General features: G+C 40.6%; 1 protein-coding gene across 1 annotated transcript in view; it reads left to right on the forward strand.

Moving 5' to 3' along the window:
• The window catches only part of galnt14 (UDP-N-acetyl-alpha-D-galactosamine:polypeptide N-acetylgalactosaminyltransferase 14 (GalNAc-T14)), a 115,941-nt gene that overhangs the window by 824 nt on the left and 96,601 nt on the right, over positions 1-18,516 (forward strand). Inside the window, exon 2 of the mRNA XM_029733656.1 lies at positions 15,346-15,515. Coding sequence (XP_029589516.1) covers positions 15,346-15,515 — 170 coding nt within the window. The remainder of the gene's footprint in view (positions 1-15,345; positions 15,516-18,516) is intronic.

Here is an 18,516-nt window from a genome sequence, read left to right on the forward strand (position 1 = left end):
GCTACTGTATGAATAATCCTAGAATATATAACTGCATAAACATTTGATATATGTAATGCCACGTTCACAAAGAACAGTCAGACTCTCACTAAATTGGTATGAACAAAAGTTTCACTAAAGTGTAGGCTACTACACAATTTATTAAACACTGATATAATGAATTCCCCAAATACTTGAATTTCTTAAAGCCTCGATAAAATAATTTAAAGCCTAACCATACATTTATGCCTATTAGTCTTTCTGTTCTGTAACCTACTCTTGTCTGAAAATTCAGCATTAACCATTCAGGAGGTTCAGTAATTGACTTGTAATATGTGGTCCCTGTGTGAACTGTTGAACATAATGTGATGGAATAATAATATCTACCATTACCAAGACAGCCAGACAGTGGCAATTATAGCCATAAAAGGTGTAACCTTTTACAGTGGACACATTTCTGTGCTTATTACTCCTATTTTATACTGAACCAAAAAATAAACACAACATGCAACAATTTCAACGATTTTACTGAGTTACAGTTCATATAAGGAAATAAGTCAATTGAAATAAATTCATTAGGCCCTAATCTATGGATTTGACATGACTGGGAAGGGGCATAGCCGTGGGTGGGCCTGGGAGGGCATAGGATGCGTCACTGCCTGGTATGGCATCTGACCGTAAGGCGCTACAGAGGGTAGTGCGTATGGCCCAGTACATCACTGGGACCAAGCTTCCTGCCATCCAGCAGCTATATACTAGGCGGTGTCAGAGGAAAGCCCAAAAAATTGTCAGAGACTCCAGTCACCCAAGTCATAGACTGTTTTCTCTGCTACCGCATGGCAAGCAGTGCCAGAGCACCAAATCTAGGACCAAAAGGCTCCTTAACAGCTTCTACCACCAAGAACAATTAATCAAATGGCCACTGGACTATTTACAATGACCAACACCCCCCCCCCCCCCCATTTGTTTTGTACACTGTTGCTACTCGCTGTTTATTATCTATGCATATTCACTTCAATGTACAAATTACCTCGACAAACCCGTACCCCTGCATATTGACTCAGTATTGGTACCCCCTGTAAATAGCCTCGTTATTGTTATTTTATTGTGTTACTTTTTATTCTTTTTTACTTTAGTTTATTTGGTAAATATTTTCTTATCTCTTTCTTGAACTGCATTGTTGGTTAAGGGCTTGTAAGTAAGCATTTCACAGTAAGGTCTACACATGTTGTATTCGGCACATGTGACAAATAAAGTTTGATTTGATTTGACTTGGGCACCTGGTCCACCCACTGGTGAGCCAGGCCCAGCCAATCAGAATGAGTTTTTCCCCAGACAGAAGTACTCCTCAGTTTCATCAGCTGTCCAGGTGGCTGGTCTCAGACGATCTTGCAAGTGAAGAAGCCGGTTGTGGAGGTACTGGGCTGGTGTGGTTACATGTGGTCTGCGGTTGTTAGGCCGGTTCGACGCACTGCCAAATTCTCTAAAACGACGTTGGCGGTGGCTTGTGGTAGAGAAATGAACACTCAATTATCTGGCTACAGCTCTGATAGACATTCCTGCAGTCAGCATGCCAATTGCACGCTCCCTCAACTTGAGACATGTGGCATTGTGTTGTGTGACAAAACTGCACCTTTTAGAGTAGCCTTTTATTGTCCCCAGCACAAGGTGCACCTGTGTAAAGATCATGCTGTTTAATCAGCTTCTTGATATGCCACACCTGTAAGGTGGATGGATTATTTTGGCGAAGGAGAAATGTTCACTAACAGGGATGTAAACAAATTTATGCACAACATTTGAGAGAAATAAGCTTTTTGTGCATATGGAACATTTCTGGGATCTTTTATTTCAGGTCATTAAACATGGGACCAACACTTTACATGTTGCATTTATATTTTTTTTCAGTATACAAAGTCAGCTTTAATGAAACTCTTTACACTTTTCCCCTTGACTTCAATCTTGTTTTGTTGGAGTGCAGAAACCAGATTTCATTATATTTTGTGGGCCAGTTATTCTGGTATATATGCTGGGTTTTGTAAAGTGGTCCACGGCAAATGCTTAGGGTCAATGAGCAAGTGAGTGCTTTTCAGTGTAGGAGCTGAATGGTGGAATTAGACGTGTGAAGTAGGCACTCAAGTCTGGCTTGATTGATTCAGTGTTAAAATGGTAGAGGGGCCTCTATCAACTGAAGAAGTTCTAGCCTGAGAGGGTTGTTTGGGGTTCTGGAGTTGGAATGCTCATGCAGAGCAGTGTCAATGTGGGAGAAAATATTGAAATAAATTCAATAAATCTATTTTCAGAAAGCTGAGTTATGGGTTGAAGGGTTGTAAACAATGATTTGTGGAGTGTAGCTGACAATTAACCTGTAAGTCTATGTCATTGTTTTTTTGTTTGAATTGTTTACGTGTGCGCTATGCGGGGGAAATGATTAGACAAGCGGAACTACGTGGCTAAGAACTGTTGTAACGGGTATTATTATCGTTGCAACACACCTTTGGAGTGAAGGCAATCCCGCGCTGTGTTAGCAAAATTTTTATGTTTTCGGGTGTAGTTCGTGAAGGTTGAAGTGTGTATGTTAGGATGGTAACGTTATAATAATTAAGGATGAAGCGTGAAATCATCCCAGGAATAATAAGTGTGAAGTTTTGATTTCCTCCCTTCTGTAATAAGTAGCCAATGAGGTATTTTTCCTTTATTCATGTGTTTAATCTGATACTGTTATAGCTCCGGCTAAACTGTGTACGTATGTAAGCACTTCAGAGTTATATCAAGCTAATAAATCACTCGTAAGACAAGTTGTAAGAGTGTGCTTAACTGTATTTTAATTTACTTTATAGTTCTCACGGAAGGTGATATTTCTGACTAAAACTACAGAATAAAGCCGGCAGTTAAAATCAAGGAACAATTGTGCTCGTGGTTACTGGAGGGAGCTACATGGAGTGAACAGGGAAGAAAAATGGGTAGTCTGTGGCAAATGCTGCTGCACAGATAATGAAACATACAGTACCAGTCAAAAGTTTGGACATATCTACTCATTCAAGGGTTTTTCTATATGTTTACTATTTTCTACATTGTATAATAATAGTGAAGACATCCAAACTATGAAATAACACATATGGAATCATGTAGTAACCAAAAAAGTGTTAAACAAATCAAAATATATTTTAGAGTCTTCAAAGTAGTCACCCTTTGCCTTGATGACAGCTTTGCACACTTTTGGCATTCTCTCAACCAGCTTCATGAGGTAGTCACCTGGGTAGGTGTGTCCAAACTTTGGACTGGTACTGTATATTGTGTGTATCTGTCATTCAAATGCAAATGCAATATTCCCACTCAGTATACTTTCACCATGTAGGTTTGTTTACCTAGCTGCTTTGTGAACAATCAAAGCTACAGACTGCCTATATCCGTAGAAGAACATGGATTCATCCTTCCTTTGAAGAACACAGCAGCTTCTCTCCCCCTCAAGCTCTGTCTTTTGGGGGTCTTTGAGCTATTCCTGATGCAGTGTTTTCAACTACAGATTGGGAGCTGTTGCAGCATAAAGCACGGATCCAAGAGGTGGTCTAGCTAAGTCTTTCCATCCCCAACAATGTACTCTTTCTCTGAACCAGCTGTGTGCCGGCAGGCTTTTATTATTAATTTGACCTCGTTATGTATGTCATTTCAGCCGCACACTATTCTGTACAGTGCTTTGTATGTGGTTGAGACTCGCCTGGAGCTGTGGATGGGGAATGTAACTAATATGTAACCATAGGATAATTGGGTCGTTTTTATGTCTGTTTTTATTTTTATTATTCTTACTGGCTTCTATTTTTCTCAACAACAAAAAAACCTTACCGGCTCATTCCCATTCTTTCAGCTCTCAACAGCTGAGTTATTTTCATAAGTCGTGTCTGTTTCCAATGGAGCTCCCGCCTGGTGAGCAAACAAGATAGATGTTCCAATCACTGTGTTCAGCTTGTGTCTCACAATGCCAATGACTCCCAAATGCTCTAGTCTACACGTTTGGAATTCTGAGTTTTCTGCCCTGTATGAAATGTAATTTTTGTACTTTTTCCCCATCTCTGATAAAGCAACGAGGGAGAAAGAAAATTAGTTCTGAGGATAAAAATAACTGAAACTGAGGGTTGGAATGAAGATGTTTTACACACAAGGATTGCTCCAAAATATCTTCAAGATTGGTACAGTAGGTGTTATAAGAATGTGCTAGGATTACTGTGGAGGGACTCAAACTGTGTGATATTGAGTCATCTTGGAGAGGGAGAAAGAGTGTTTGTGATTACACAGTAGCTGAAGAGAGGATGCACTAGTTGTCTAAACACGTGTTTGTGTAAAGACAACGCTTGGCTTGTGTCTGAACGTCATGTTGGGCTGAAACGTATTATATGCCTGTCCTTGTGCACAAGGCCTTTCATTTTCTCTGACGTGACATTTGGACAGTAAGAGTAAAACGTGAGTGTTATTGTAAGCCTTGTGTACTGTGGATAACATGATCACAGTACACCCAGTGAAAGACCTAAAGGTTAATGTAGCTTCTAAGGATCAACAGCAGTGTGTATTTTTATAAGGCTCCTCAGGCCTCCTGAATGGAAGCTACTGAAGGAACTATGAAAACACTTAAACACTTAGCAAAATATGCAAAGTGTCCTTTTTATCATTTACTCTCAGAGAGTTCCACAAAACCTGTCTCCTGTAAAGAGAAAAACAGTAGCACGCCTCATTTAATACGTGTTAGTTAATCATTTTGCTATTCCCAGTATGATATTGAAAGAAATTGCTTTAGCAGACACTATTAGACTGTTACTCTTAGCTAAGTGCTGTGATCGGGCTGTTTTGCAGTGATTACCCTGCCCTGAGGAGTAATTCCCCCTATTATGAGGAGCAGATCAATAAATCAGACCATCCTCATGCGCACGGACACACACACACACACACACACACACACACACACACACACACACACACACACACACTGCATGATGATAACCTTCACACCCATATAGCATTGCAATGGCACAAAAACATATTGCTGCTGAAATGCTGAAACATTCAAACAGGACTGATGGGATTCTATCTAGACTGTTTAAAAATGATATACATGAATTCTAAATGGGCTGTCAATTGTAACCAATGTGTTTTTCTGTAATGCTACAAAAAGGTCGGTTTTACTGCTCATTTGTAATTTTCACCTTTATCTCCCAAGAATTGAGCCATCAATCTTATTTAGTCAGTACTGCTATTAGGGTTTTTCCTCAGTACGCTAGACAGACAGAGCAAGCTAAGTTCTAAAGAGTAGTGACAGAGAACAAATATAACCATTTATATTTTATGTAGTCGTTTATGCGAAAGCATCTGATTTCATCAGGAGTCAGTGAGGAAGACAGTGCAGAGGGATCACACACTTGAGTGAAAGGAATAAACTAACTTGTCACCGTTGGTATTTACATGAGAAATTGGGCATGTTGAATGGATGGCTTTAGATCTGGGAATCTGCAGTGTTTGCTGCAACTAGGGCTGTTGCGGTCATCACCAGTCATGACCGCAGTCAAATTCCACGTGACCATTTAGTCACGGTTATTAGGTTCCTCCAAGCTCTGATGCTGCTGATGGTCATTAGTAGCCTACCAAACTTGCTAATTGCCTGGTACTCAGCACTCTATTGTCCCTCTACTCACTCTGACATCAATGCAAATGTTTTCGAAAATCTAATCAAGCACATCATGAGAGGCAATGAGCTCATGTTGCGCAACATTTCAATAGGCTATGCAATTTGCGAGAAAAGCGTGACGGCCACTAATAAAAAGAGGAGGATCCCATCAGCTTTTTATAGGTTTACTATATGTATTCCTGAACTTTCCTAATAATAAGCACATTGCTGATATTTACAACAGGAGTATAGCCTACCTGGCTGGCATGAAAATAAATTGTTCTCCATTCGCTATTTAAGTGCATAGATGACATGTATGTTTTCCACTGCGTCTGTTTCAATATAGGTGCGTGATAATGGTCCATTATAAATCAAAACAAATTTCACACATATATTATTTAGTATATGAAAATATTAAATCAAGAATAGTCTGATGGGTGACAATATTAGCCTATCACTTGTGAATTATATATTATCACATGTGAATGATACCCAGCATAAGGAACAATGGCTTTTTTTGGTGACATTTTCAAATCAAAGTTGCACACCTCATGTAGCCTAGCCCATAGTCCTATATGTTTTGATAAGGTTTGTATCACAACTAAAGTGGCCAAATAACTTCTTAAAATTAAGCACATTAATTAGCTTTACAAGGGGTGTAGAGCCTAGCTTGCATACATAAGCAGCGTGTGAGTTTCAAGTTTTGGGAAGATAATTTTCACCATAAAAATGCATTTGTGGTCACTTTTGAGAATTGTGTTTTCTGCTAATGGAACATTAGCGCATCTACTACCATGTCCGCATTGCTGCACTTATAATGTGAAATAATAGCCTAATAGTTTATCAACATCTTAAGCTAAACGTTCTGATCTGTTGTGTCAGCCAAATTGCATAAAGACTTTTTTTGATGGTTGTGGTTGTATTAATTTGGGATCCATTGCATCCCACAACTGTCCCAGACTATGTTTGGAATATTTATTTCTCACACAGAATAGAATAGGTTGACCTTGGTACTATGGGGATAGTAGATTGACATAGGCTAGTGATTTTGCTGTTCGTTAAGCCTACTCTTGTTGGCTGATGAAAAGTAAATGTGGACAGTTCTTCCATTTTCTTCGATATGCACCTCGGAATTGGATAGTTGTATCCCCGATGTGTCTGTCTTCACTTGTAGCCTGTGAGAAAGACCTGATCATGTGTTGGAGCGCACAGCACTCAGGGAGAAGGGCACACTGGCCACTGCCGATAAAGGCATGGATTTTGGCCACACAAAGGGGCCAAAAAATGCCTTGAAATTCTAGGCATTATCAAGTGCTTGTCAAATTGTGAATGAGTGACTAATAGAGGTCGACCGATTAATCGGAATGGCCGATTAATTAGGGCCGATTTCAAGTTTTCATAACACTCGGTAATCGGCATTTTGGACACCGATTATGGCCGATTACATTGCACTCCACGAGGAGACTACGTGGCAGGCTGACTACGGGAGTGCAGCAAGGAGCCAAGGTAAGTTGCTAGCTAGCATTAAACTATCTTATAAAAAACAATCCATCTTAACATAATCACTAGTTAACTACACATGGTTGATGATATTACTAGTTTATCTAGCTTGTCCTGCGTTGCATATAATTGATGCGGTGTCTGTTAATTTATCATCGAATCACAGCCTACTTTGCCAAATGGGTGATGATTTAACAAGCGCATTCGTGAAAAAAGCACTGTCGTTGCACCAATGTGAACCTAACCTTAAACATCAATGCCTTTCTTAAAATCAATACACAACTATATATTTTTAAACCTGCATATTCAGTTAATATTGCCTGCTAACATGAATTTATTTTAACTAGGGAAATTGTGTCACTTCTCTTGCGTTCTGTGCAAGCAGAGTCAGGGTATATGCAGCAGTTTGGGCTGCCTGGCTCGTTGTGAACTGTGTGAAGATAATTTCTTCCTAACAAAGACCGTAATTAATTTGCCAGAATTGTATATAATTATGACATAACATTGAAGGTTGTGCAATGTAACAGCAATATTTAGACTTATGGATGCCACCCGTTAGATAAAATACGGAACGGTTCCGTATTTCACTGAAAGAATAAACATTTTGTTTTCGAAATGATAGTTTCCGGTTTTGACCATATAAATGACGTAAGGCTTGTATTTCTGTGTGTTATTATATTATAATTAAGTCTATGATTTGATATTTTATAGAGCAGTCTGACTGAGAGCAGCAGCAGGCTCGTAAGCATTCATTCAGAAGGTTTAGGCTATATTACATGGATTTATTAGACTTTTTAAAATGTAGATGTTCCAAAGGTCAGCAAAAGTTGCTTGTGTGGAAGCCAGGAGTTGCTAAATGTGTTTATGTTAATTCACGGTCAATTACTGTGAGACAACAGTTATTTGCTTGACAATCACTGGCTAACAAAATTTCGTGACCCCCAGAGACCTAGCTGCTACAGATGTAGGATCTTAATTTGATCACCCTGTTGCAGGAAAATGTTCCTGCAATGCATGACATTTTAAACTTGTAGTGTATTTCAGGTTAAAAAAAATTCTGAAGTTTGTAATCTTTCACACTTGGTTTTCCGTTACGAAAAACGTATCAACCCCTACAAAAATATCCATTAATTATAATCCACATAATAACTCACATTTCCTGTTGCTGCAGGACTATTTTAAGATCCGACATCTGTACACATTGAGCTTTCATAGTGTGTCTGTACTGTAAGCAGAATTAGATCACATATGAATCAAACCTCAGAGGTTCTATAGTGAATGATAAGATAAATTCAAATGAAATCCACTTTCATGGATTGTTGTTGTTTGTCTGATGATTAAGAATGGATTTATAACCATGTAATAAAGTTGCAGTTTATGCATAGTTAAAAAGTGTTACCAATCACTGAATATGAACATGTTACTTTCATGTGATCAACAGTTTTTTTTTCAGACAGAAAAAATATGGATATTTCTTCTAACTTTATCCAACTTATGAATGCCCAGATGATTTATCTCAGCTCAAACACAGCCTGAATCTGAGATTTAGAGGTGCACAATGTCTATACACCTTGATGCATGGATTCTGGCACATTTCTGTGAATTCAGTTAATATGGGGGCTATTCAGCTTATTGCCTTTCAGCAAATTTCTTTCCCAGCTACAAAAATAACACTTACAGACCTGTGTCCACAGAGGAAGCGTTCCAGTTATTAGTTTTTCTGTCTGTTGACCACTGTCGCTTTGATAACCTCTCCACTGATGTTCTTCTGAAGCCTACTGGAAGAGGGAGAGGAGGGAGAGAGTGGAAGGGTCACCTGCCATTTTCTGTTGCTTTATTGTTTCCCCAGCTTGAAAGACATGCTCTATAATTCAATTTGGAACCCGGGAAGCAGCAGCAGCACAGACGGCAACAGGAGGAGAATTTCAGCCATAGAAACCTTGATGCTCTTTTATTTTTTAGTTTGTTTCTATTTCATGACCTTAGCAAAAGGAAAAAATGTAGCTCTTGCTTGCAGATCACGTATGCAGCCATGATTGCAATGCCCCCCCCCCCCCCCAGTAATACGTAGCAATGGGTCATACATATTCAGTGATAAAATTGAAGGAAAGCAGTTTAGGGGAGGGGGGACGGAGAAAATCCCTGAATAGATTTGATTAAGTAAACAAAATTAGATTCAGGAAGCTTATTATGTGCTTTAGTAAACTTGAAATACAGCATAGGGACCATTACATACATCCCACCCTGGAGTGGAGTCATCCACAGGGTTACCAATTAAAAATGACTCACTTAGTATGGTAGTTCCGTGAGAAATTAACAATCCATGCATCCAATTTCCATTCATTTTAAGTGGTCCACATGCAGCAGCCAATCATGGCAAAGTCAACAAGTTGTCAACCAGAACGCAGAACTTTAGTAAGCCTGCTATATCCCAGTACATCAGTGATCAAAAGAGGCAAGAGGCAAACTCTTTTATAAACAATTTTGCTGTGTTTATGCTAGTTAAAAAATTGAGAAGTTGCTTACCCCAGATGCCAAATGCATGAAAGCAAAAAATAGCTTAATGAAATAGAAAATCGCTTTTTGGAATCAAACGGAATATTTAATACAAACATCAGCCAGCTCAGCTCTCATATAGTATGGTTTAGTTGTGATTAATCAAAATCGGTTCCAGTGCTGTGTAGCTCACATTCTATTGTTGATTATTTTGGCTCCACTTCTTCATGTTTAAACTAGACCCACTATGCCCTGGAGATACCAGTTTCCACTGCTACTCTGGAAAAATAAAATGACCAGTGAATGATCAACTTTATACACACCCATTTGATTTGCATGGGATTTTAGATATGAGACTGAAAGCCATTTATAGTATTTGTAGGGAAACATTAGATGTTTTAATGCCATTATGCTTTAGTACAAGGTATGATGGATAAGTGAATATAGCTATAATGTGTTGATAAAAAAAGCACTTGTCTGTTCCCAGAATGGAGGCCTGCTCAGGGAAAAGCACTCACAGAGACCCAGCAATTGATTTTTGTCTACTCTAAGGGACATTGGTTTTTGGTCTGTATCTTTGAGGCCATACATGCCACTGTGATACGTCCTATTGTACCTTTGACAGGACATTCTGGGCTTTTTATGATATCACATGTGTGGGGGTGTGACCTGGATAACTTTCTCTTACTGGTTTTTCAAAATGTCTGCCAGCCCAATCAGCATATTATATGTTAAGAAGAAAAGTTGTGCTTTTCAAATTGATTATTATTGAGAAAATATCTCAGGAATAGTTTGGTGAGTTTTCAGAGCAGTGTAATATTTTTTTTCTTATTTAAAGAGCTTGTTTATAAATGTCCTTTGTAGTGGATGCGGCAACTGTTTTTACCGACTACCCATTTACTGTAAAGTTACATTTTTCATATTTACTATCAATTGATTCCTTATGTGCGCTACAGTGCACATAAAATACAAATACATAAATTAAATAAACAATTATAATTGTTTTCTTTGTAAAATATTTTTTTCACCGCGATGTAAGCAATTATAATAATTTAAACCCTTTTTTTGCTGGGTCTCAGGAGGATAGCCTATTTATGTTTGTATTTATTTATACTTGACCACTCCTCCCACATTTAGACATGCTTTTGACTCATACTTGTACACATACAGACACGCACACATACACACACGCACAGTCGCAGAAAACAGCACATTCCACATAACAGCTGCCAGACCAATATCACACCCTCTTACCCTCCTGCAATGAGTCATAAGACTGACTGTGTTTTCTCCATCCTGTATAGCTCCAGGCACCATTCCAACAGTACCCATTGAAAAAGAAAGATAGCATTAGACAGAGATAGATTGGTGCAAACAGAAAACAATGTAAAAGTGGTCTTTGGTTGTGCGGCAATAGATTTTCCCAGACTCTTAATTGATGACTGTGCTGGTTTACTTGATTGTGTTCCTTCCTCTTTAAGATAGTCCTGTCACCAATATTGACACAGCCCTGCTCTGCAATGTTGAGCAGAAACCAAGCTAAATAAGCACTAGCTCAGGAAAGCAGAAAAACAAGTCAAACTAAGTAAAACCGATTTGAAAAATGAATGATGATGATGCAATGATACTATTTCTATGTATGCTGCTTTTCCACCTTGAATCAATGTGGCCCTCGACAAATGGCAGGGATGAAGCCAATGACTATGAGAAGGAGGATTACTTTGGTCCACACTGTATAAATCCCAGATGCAGATGAGTCTTTCAGGTGACACCGACTGTATGAAACATCCAATGAATTGTATTTTGTCTTGCGATTAACATTTCTGTCCATACTCCTAGTCTCTGTATTTCTCTATTTACCCTCCAATGCAGGGAGGAGAATGCATCACAGAGGGGAATTTTCCCTCCCTAAGCAATCACCTCTGCACATTGTGCTAACCCTGAAAGTTGAAAAAGGAATGGGCTGTCATCAGCCAGAGGATGTGTTAACATTCTATAGGTCAGGGCTGCCTCTGCCCGCCATAATCACTGACTGTTTCTGTGGTACCTGGGGCAGGTGGAAACTATTCCTGCAGTGGACCAGACACACATCTATAATTTACCCACCATGCACCATGCCCAGGAACTTCGATATCTCTATCTCTCTGATGACATCGGAGACGCAACAGTAAAAAATAGAGATGACACATTATGATGATAGTGGTGTAAAGGGCTGAGGCATTAGTCCAAATGTGACCAGTAGGATGATGAATGAGCCTCTAGGTCTCAGGGATAAATCAACCAGACAGGATGCGCGTTATTGTGCTGGACTCTCCACGCCCTCTTAATGTTATTGGTGTCTGGGCTGTCAGCTCGGCCTTGGCTCTCATTTGTACTTTATCATCCGCTGGTTTATGAGCTATGACCCCCAGCACTAAATAATACCACCACGTGGACTCCTAATAATGTGTGTGTGCGTGTGCGTGCGAACGTGCTGTGCGCTGTGCAGTCCTGAACATCACATCTGAGATAAGACGAGCCAGACAGAGATCTGTAAATGATCTGCTAGCGTTCATCTCATTACCTGACTGTGAGTCACAGGAGGCTGTGCAATTATTACTGCATAGCTTTGATACTGGAGCTATACGGATGTGCACCTCCTATCGTACCACCAAGACTATATAGACAGACTATGAAGAGATTCCCCCTGTTATAGTTTTCCTTTAGTTATCTCTGTTGGGTAAGAAGTATTGCGGTGGAGTTCAGGGGTGTAGAAATAGGACTGACATACACAAACACACATACCCAGACACAGGGAGGGGTTGAGGGTGGGGGGGGGGGGGCTAGGATCCCATTACAGCTCCCTCTGTCATCCACAACTCATTAGGACACACATCTCTGTCTGAGGAGGGAGCCAGGCGAGCCCGCTAACTGCTGGAGGTTGAAATGTTGCGCTGCTCTGTCTCACTTGTTCCCTCCTTCCCTCACTCCCTTCCTCCCTCTCTCCCTCCACCAAGGCATCACATCCAATTAGGCTGCAGTATCCTCCACATGAAACCTGGCTCTCTGGTGGCTGAGCTGCCTGCCTCGCTCCTGCCTCAACAACAGAGGAGAGGCGAAGGCAGGATGATGACTGCACCAAAGACAGGGGTATTTCTGGAGGCCTTGCCTTGCCTGGCAGCCCGGGGGAATTCCAATCTTGAGACTCGCCCGGTTCTTTCTTGAGAAATGGATCCTTGGTCGGCTGCTAGGGACTGTTGGAATTTGCTCAAGCTGCTCAACTTTGTTGTGACAGATCGATTTGCAGGCAGATTGTCTGTGTTGTCCAATTAGAATTGAATTCTGTTTGCTGCCTGGGCCAATAAAACACAACCACTTTTCCCAGATTGGTGGGTGGCATCATGGGGTGAGATTGACACTGCTGGAGATGTGAATAGGTGAGCACCAGTTTAGCATTCCCTCTGTGGATTCAGCTGTCAACCATTGTAACTCTGAGAAAACCTCTGAAGGCAAAACATTCATTGGTGACGTGTCAATGTTGTTCTCAAGCTTTTTGGGGAGTTGAATTTGTCTACATTCAGATAACTTCATTCTGTAGAGATCATTAAATGAAGAAAACAGATTTCATCCTCAAATATTCTGTACACATAACCCCCTTTTACTACATCAACTTTTATTATGGGAAATATATAACAGAAAGATATACCTTAATGAAAATATATTATCTTGTATTTTGTCAGGTTGCGCCCCCCAGCCATTTGGTCTAACTAATGCAGAAAGCAGACATCTGCAATTATCCACCTCTATTACAGGCTTGTAGAATGCTGTTGTGAGTCTTGTAAAGTGGCAGAGCATGACATCTCCCGCCAGACTGACAAGGCCTTGAAAGATATCGACAGCATGCTAACGAGGGAATTGACCCACCACACGGACGGACAGATAGCCGGCTTTAAAGACCCTAACGACACATTTACTGTCCTCCTAATGTGGGTAGGATGCCCCACTTATCTCCCAACTTGTTTACCCTAGCCTTTCCCCTGTTCTCTCTCCTCCTCTCCTTTGTTTCCTACCCTTCTCTTTCCTGTTCTCTCCCTCTCTCCCTCTCTTCTCAGTCTCCTCTCACAGTCACAGGCCAGCAGTGTCCTCTGAGAATAATGGGCTCGGCCAGTTACGACAGAGGAGCTGATGTGAGCTGCCCCCCTATGGCTCTGTGGTCATTGCCAAGTGCCCTTGTGCTTGTATCGCCTCATTTAGGTTAGAACCCCATCACCTTCTATCTACTGCATCGTCTCCTCAATGGCTTTGTCTCGTGAAATGATCCTTCTTACGAGCAAGCAATAAATAGCATCACCATTTCATCACCTGTGTATGAAATTAATACTGCCCTTCCCATTGTGATTTAAATGGAAGCAGTCATGTCAGGGAAAGTAATGGGATCCTTAGTTGTTTTGTAGTGTTCAATAAGATAATGCTGTGTTTTGACGTTATTACATGATTCCGGTTTCTGGAGGTCATTTATTTAATGTCTGTTTGTGTAATGGGAAGAGGCATTGAGACGGCTGGTAAATATAATGAATCCACAGGACCTTGAGCAGATTCTCCGTTCCAGGTGTATAGGCCACAAACAAAAGCACCATGAAATAGAAGATGGAATTCTGGAATGGCTCCCTCAGGCTACCTGCATCTCCCCTGAGTTTTGCCTGAGGACTCTAGGCTATGTCATTCTGCTTAAAAAGATTAAATTGAATTTGCTGCGTTTTGTATGCAAAACAGAGAGCCAACTCCTTGCCACGACCTCCAGCAGGTTCTTCCTGAAGGTGGATTAAGTTTCTGGTGCATTGATGCAAAAAGCCCTAAGCCAGGGAACATATTAGTAGGCTGTATTATCCTCTCAATGACCAACAATTACCCCTGCGCTGCATTGCATGGAAATCAGATTTAATCACTCAGCATCAGCAGGCAGTGATTCATGAGCCTTGTAAGCCTTCAGTCACAAAGTCGGCTGCCTTTTGTTACCCCAGGCCATGGGGGACATGACAGCTTCACCCAGAGCCCTCCCCTGCTGCCTGCCTGCCTCTACTCTGGGCTTGCAGTAGGATAAGTGTTTGTGTGTTTGCGTGCGTGCGTGGGTTTGTGAGCCTGTGCTGGGGATTTATCAGTAGACTCCATTCAAACTGTAATTGGGAGAAACTAGCAACCTGCTAGCTTGTTAATCACCAGCATCATCCAGGCTGAGTGGAACATGGACCTCTGGCTACCTTCAGCCCTAATGGCTGGAGCTGCCGAATCTGGAACATCAGCAAAAAAAAGAAAAGAAAATGATAACAGGAAATATGAGGCTCCGGTTTATGGGTGATTTCAAGCTGCTGCCGCTTCACAAAATAGGCTGTTTTTATTAGACTATAATTGATACGCCCTCCAGATTCTGCACCAGCAAATGCAGAGGTGTGTGTGCATCGTCTGCCTGTTTCTCTCCATGGTTGTCGAATTGTCGTCGTTATGTTGAGGAGTTATTGCGAGGATGGGGACTTGCCAAAATGCTGCCATCAATTGTTATATTTATGACAGTGTAGACTTAATTTAATATCATAACAAGCCAAAAACCGGCACATGAGCTTACAGCACAACTTCCACAGTTGGAAACTGGGGTTTTATTGGATGTTTGAAAGTGAATTCTACCCCAGCAAGTTGTTGAGTTTCTACAGTGTTTGTGTGATGAGTTGAATGTTTTTATGTTTCAGATCTCGGAGGCAGAATGGGACGACCTCCTGGAAGAGTTTGAAGAGAAGAACTACCTTAACGCCAGGCGATGGAAACCAGGACAGGACCCGTACAAACTGTATGCCTTCAACCAGAGAGAGAGTGAGAGAATACCCAGCAACAGAGTTCTCAGAGACACACGACATTACAGGTAACCTACACAGCACAGTACACTTACATTACCCATTGATGTGTGTGTGTGTGTGTGTTCATGTACACGCATGTGTGTGTTTAAGTATGTGAGAAGGCATTTGCGAGGATGAATACTATCCGTCTAAATAGCCCATATTGTGCCAGATCACTCTGGCTGTGACAGGGCTGCATGTATCTAATTCTGTGTAAGCTAACGATGGCTTGTTTCCCCACATTGTTGCTCTGCTCCTCCTGAGGAGGAGGACATGGTTTTTAGAAGATGAGAGGGAGTTGATGTGTCAGAGGGAAGGCTGTGTAGTGGCAGCTACAAGCTGCATAGAAAGAGATAATTGCCACATGCGCTGTAGCAGTTTGTGTGAAAACACTCCCACTTCTTTGCTCCCATAACATTGCCTTCATTTGTATGCTTCCAATAAGACTAAGGCCTTTAGTCTTAAAGTGGATATTATTCAAATCCTCACTGCACTGCTGATGTCTCAAATACCATTAATCAACTAATCCTACATGAATCCATCAAAGATAGCCTCTGCTTTTACACTGATTTCCACCAGAATGAAAATAACACATAGAGGATGCTACCAGGACCGGCCCGCTCATTAGGCAGGATTCGGTGGCCGCCTGTGGCAGCAGATTGACAAGGGCGGCATGATCTGAGCTAAACTGACCAACACGCACCTCCAAAAACACATAAAACCTCCCATAATTCTGCCCCCAAAAAATGTCAATTTCTCTCAACCAATGGCATATGGGCTTTATAGGTGAGCGCTTATGACACCCTGTGATAAGCAGTGCCCACTTTGTCATAGGCCGGGACACAAAATATGTATCTTGTCCATTCCCAGCGCGCCTCTCCAGGGTGCTGTTGGAGAGACGCATCGCTGCGGCGCCCCACCAACATTTTGTCAAAAAAAATGATCTAACATAAATCATGTAGCAGATATAGGATATGGTAGAAAGTGTGTGGCCTTTTCTGTAGCCTACAGGCTGGAGATACAATGTAATGAGACGGAAACTTTTTACATCATGCAGGTTTCTCCCATCAAATAGCCTAACCGCAATTGCTCCCAATCAAAATAAAATGTGCTGACATGTTAACAAACAACAGGACAGGTCAAAATAAAATGTGCTGGCATGTTAACAAACAACAGGACAGGTCAAAGTAAAATGTGCTGACAGGTTAACAAACAACAGGACAGGTCAAAATAAAATGTGCTGACATGTTAACAAACAACAGGACAGGTCAAAGTAAAATGTGCTGACATGTTAACAAACAACAGGACAGGTCAAAGTAAAATGTGCTGACATGTTAACAAACAACAGGACAGGTCAAAGTAAAATGTGCTGACATGTTAACAAACAACAGGACAGGTCATAATAAAATGTGCTGACATGTTAACAAACAACAGGACAGGTCAAAGTAAAATGTGCTGACATGTTAACAAACAACAGGACAGGTCAAAGTAAAATGTGCTGACATGTTAACAAACAACAGGACAGGTCAAAATAAAATGTGCTGACATGTTAACAAACAACAGGACAGGTCAAAGTAAAATGTGCTGACATGTAAACAAACAACAGTACAGGTCAAAATAAAATGTGCTGACATGTCAACAAACAACAGGACAGGTCAAAATAAAATGTGCTGACATGTTAACAAACAACAGGACAGGTCAAAATAAAATGTGCTGACATGTTAACAAACAACAGGACAGGTCAAAGTAAAATGTGCTGACATGTCAACAAACAACAGGACAGGTCAAAATAAAATGTGCTGACATGTTAACAAACAACAGGACAGGTCAAAATAAAATGTGCTGACATGTTAACAAACAACAGGACAGGTCAAAGTAAAATGTGCTGACATGTTAACAAACAACAGGACAGGTCAAAATAAAATGTGCTGACATGTTAACAAACAACAGGACAGGTCAAAGTAAAATGTGCTGACATGTTAACAAACAACAGGACAGGTCAAAGTAAAATGTGCTGACATGTTAACAAACAACAGGACAGGTCAAAATAAAATGTGCTGACATGTTAACAAACAACAGGACAGGTCAAAATAAAATGTGCTGACATGTTAACAAACAACAGGACAGGTCGTAATAAAATGTGCTGACATGTTAACAAACAACAGGACAGGTCAAAGTAAAATTTGCTGACATGTTAACAAACAACAGGACAGGTCAAAGTAAAACTTGCTGACATGTTAACAAACAACAGGACAGGTCAAAGTAAAATGGACAATCAGGTTACTCACAACTACTGTCCCCTAGTTTCATCCCATGTTTCAAGTTTATATCCGTACATTTATTACAAGCAGTTTTGATGTCTTCACTATTATTATACGATGTAGAAAATAGTAAAAATAAAGAAAAATCCTGGAATGAGTAGGTGTGTCCAAACTTTTGACTGGTACTGTACGTATTTTCAAATTTCATTCAGAACTGAAAATTAACCTGATTTCAACATCCAGAAAATACTGTAAGTATTCAGAACCTAAATTGAACCTACCTTCAACATCTGCAAAATACGTATTTAGGGCGGCAGAACGGCCAGGACCGCCCTGGATGCTACTATAAGTGGAAAACCCGCAGATATTAAACACCCTGTTTGCAAATATCATAGGATGATTTTTGACCATACAGTATAAACACAGACTTGGCAACGTCCTACTCACTGATGTGATGTTTTCATTAATGAAACCAGTTTAACATTATGCTGACACAGCCTACCCTCTAAATATTTAACTTACATACTAAAACCCTTAGGAGGCGAGAAAATCATGTTACTTTACACAGACTAATCTGCTGGCATGAAATGTTCATTTTTAGAGCACAATGCTATTTCAACCTAATTTGACAGTGATGTTAAGCTTCTTTTCCATTCTGTTTTTAGGACTATTAGCTGCTTAAGCTGTGTGCGTGTGTGTATTCTGTGGATGTTGTTTTGTTGCGTGTGTGTGTGTGCCCGTGTGTATAACAAGCAATTGTTTCCAA

The sequence above is a fragment of the Salmo trutta genome, chromosome 35 (genome assembly GCF_901001165.1).
Source record: "Salmo trutta chromosome 35, fSalTru1.1, whole genome shotgun sequence".
NCBI classification, from domain to species: Eukaryota; Metazoa; Chordata; class Actinopteri; order Salmoniformes; family Salmonidae; genus Salmo; species Salmo trutta.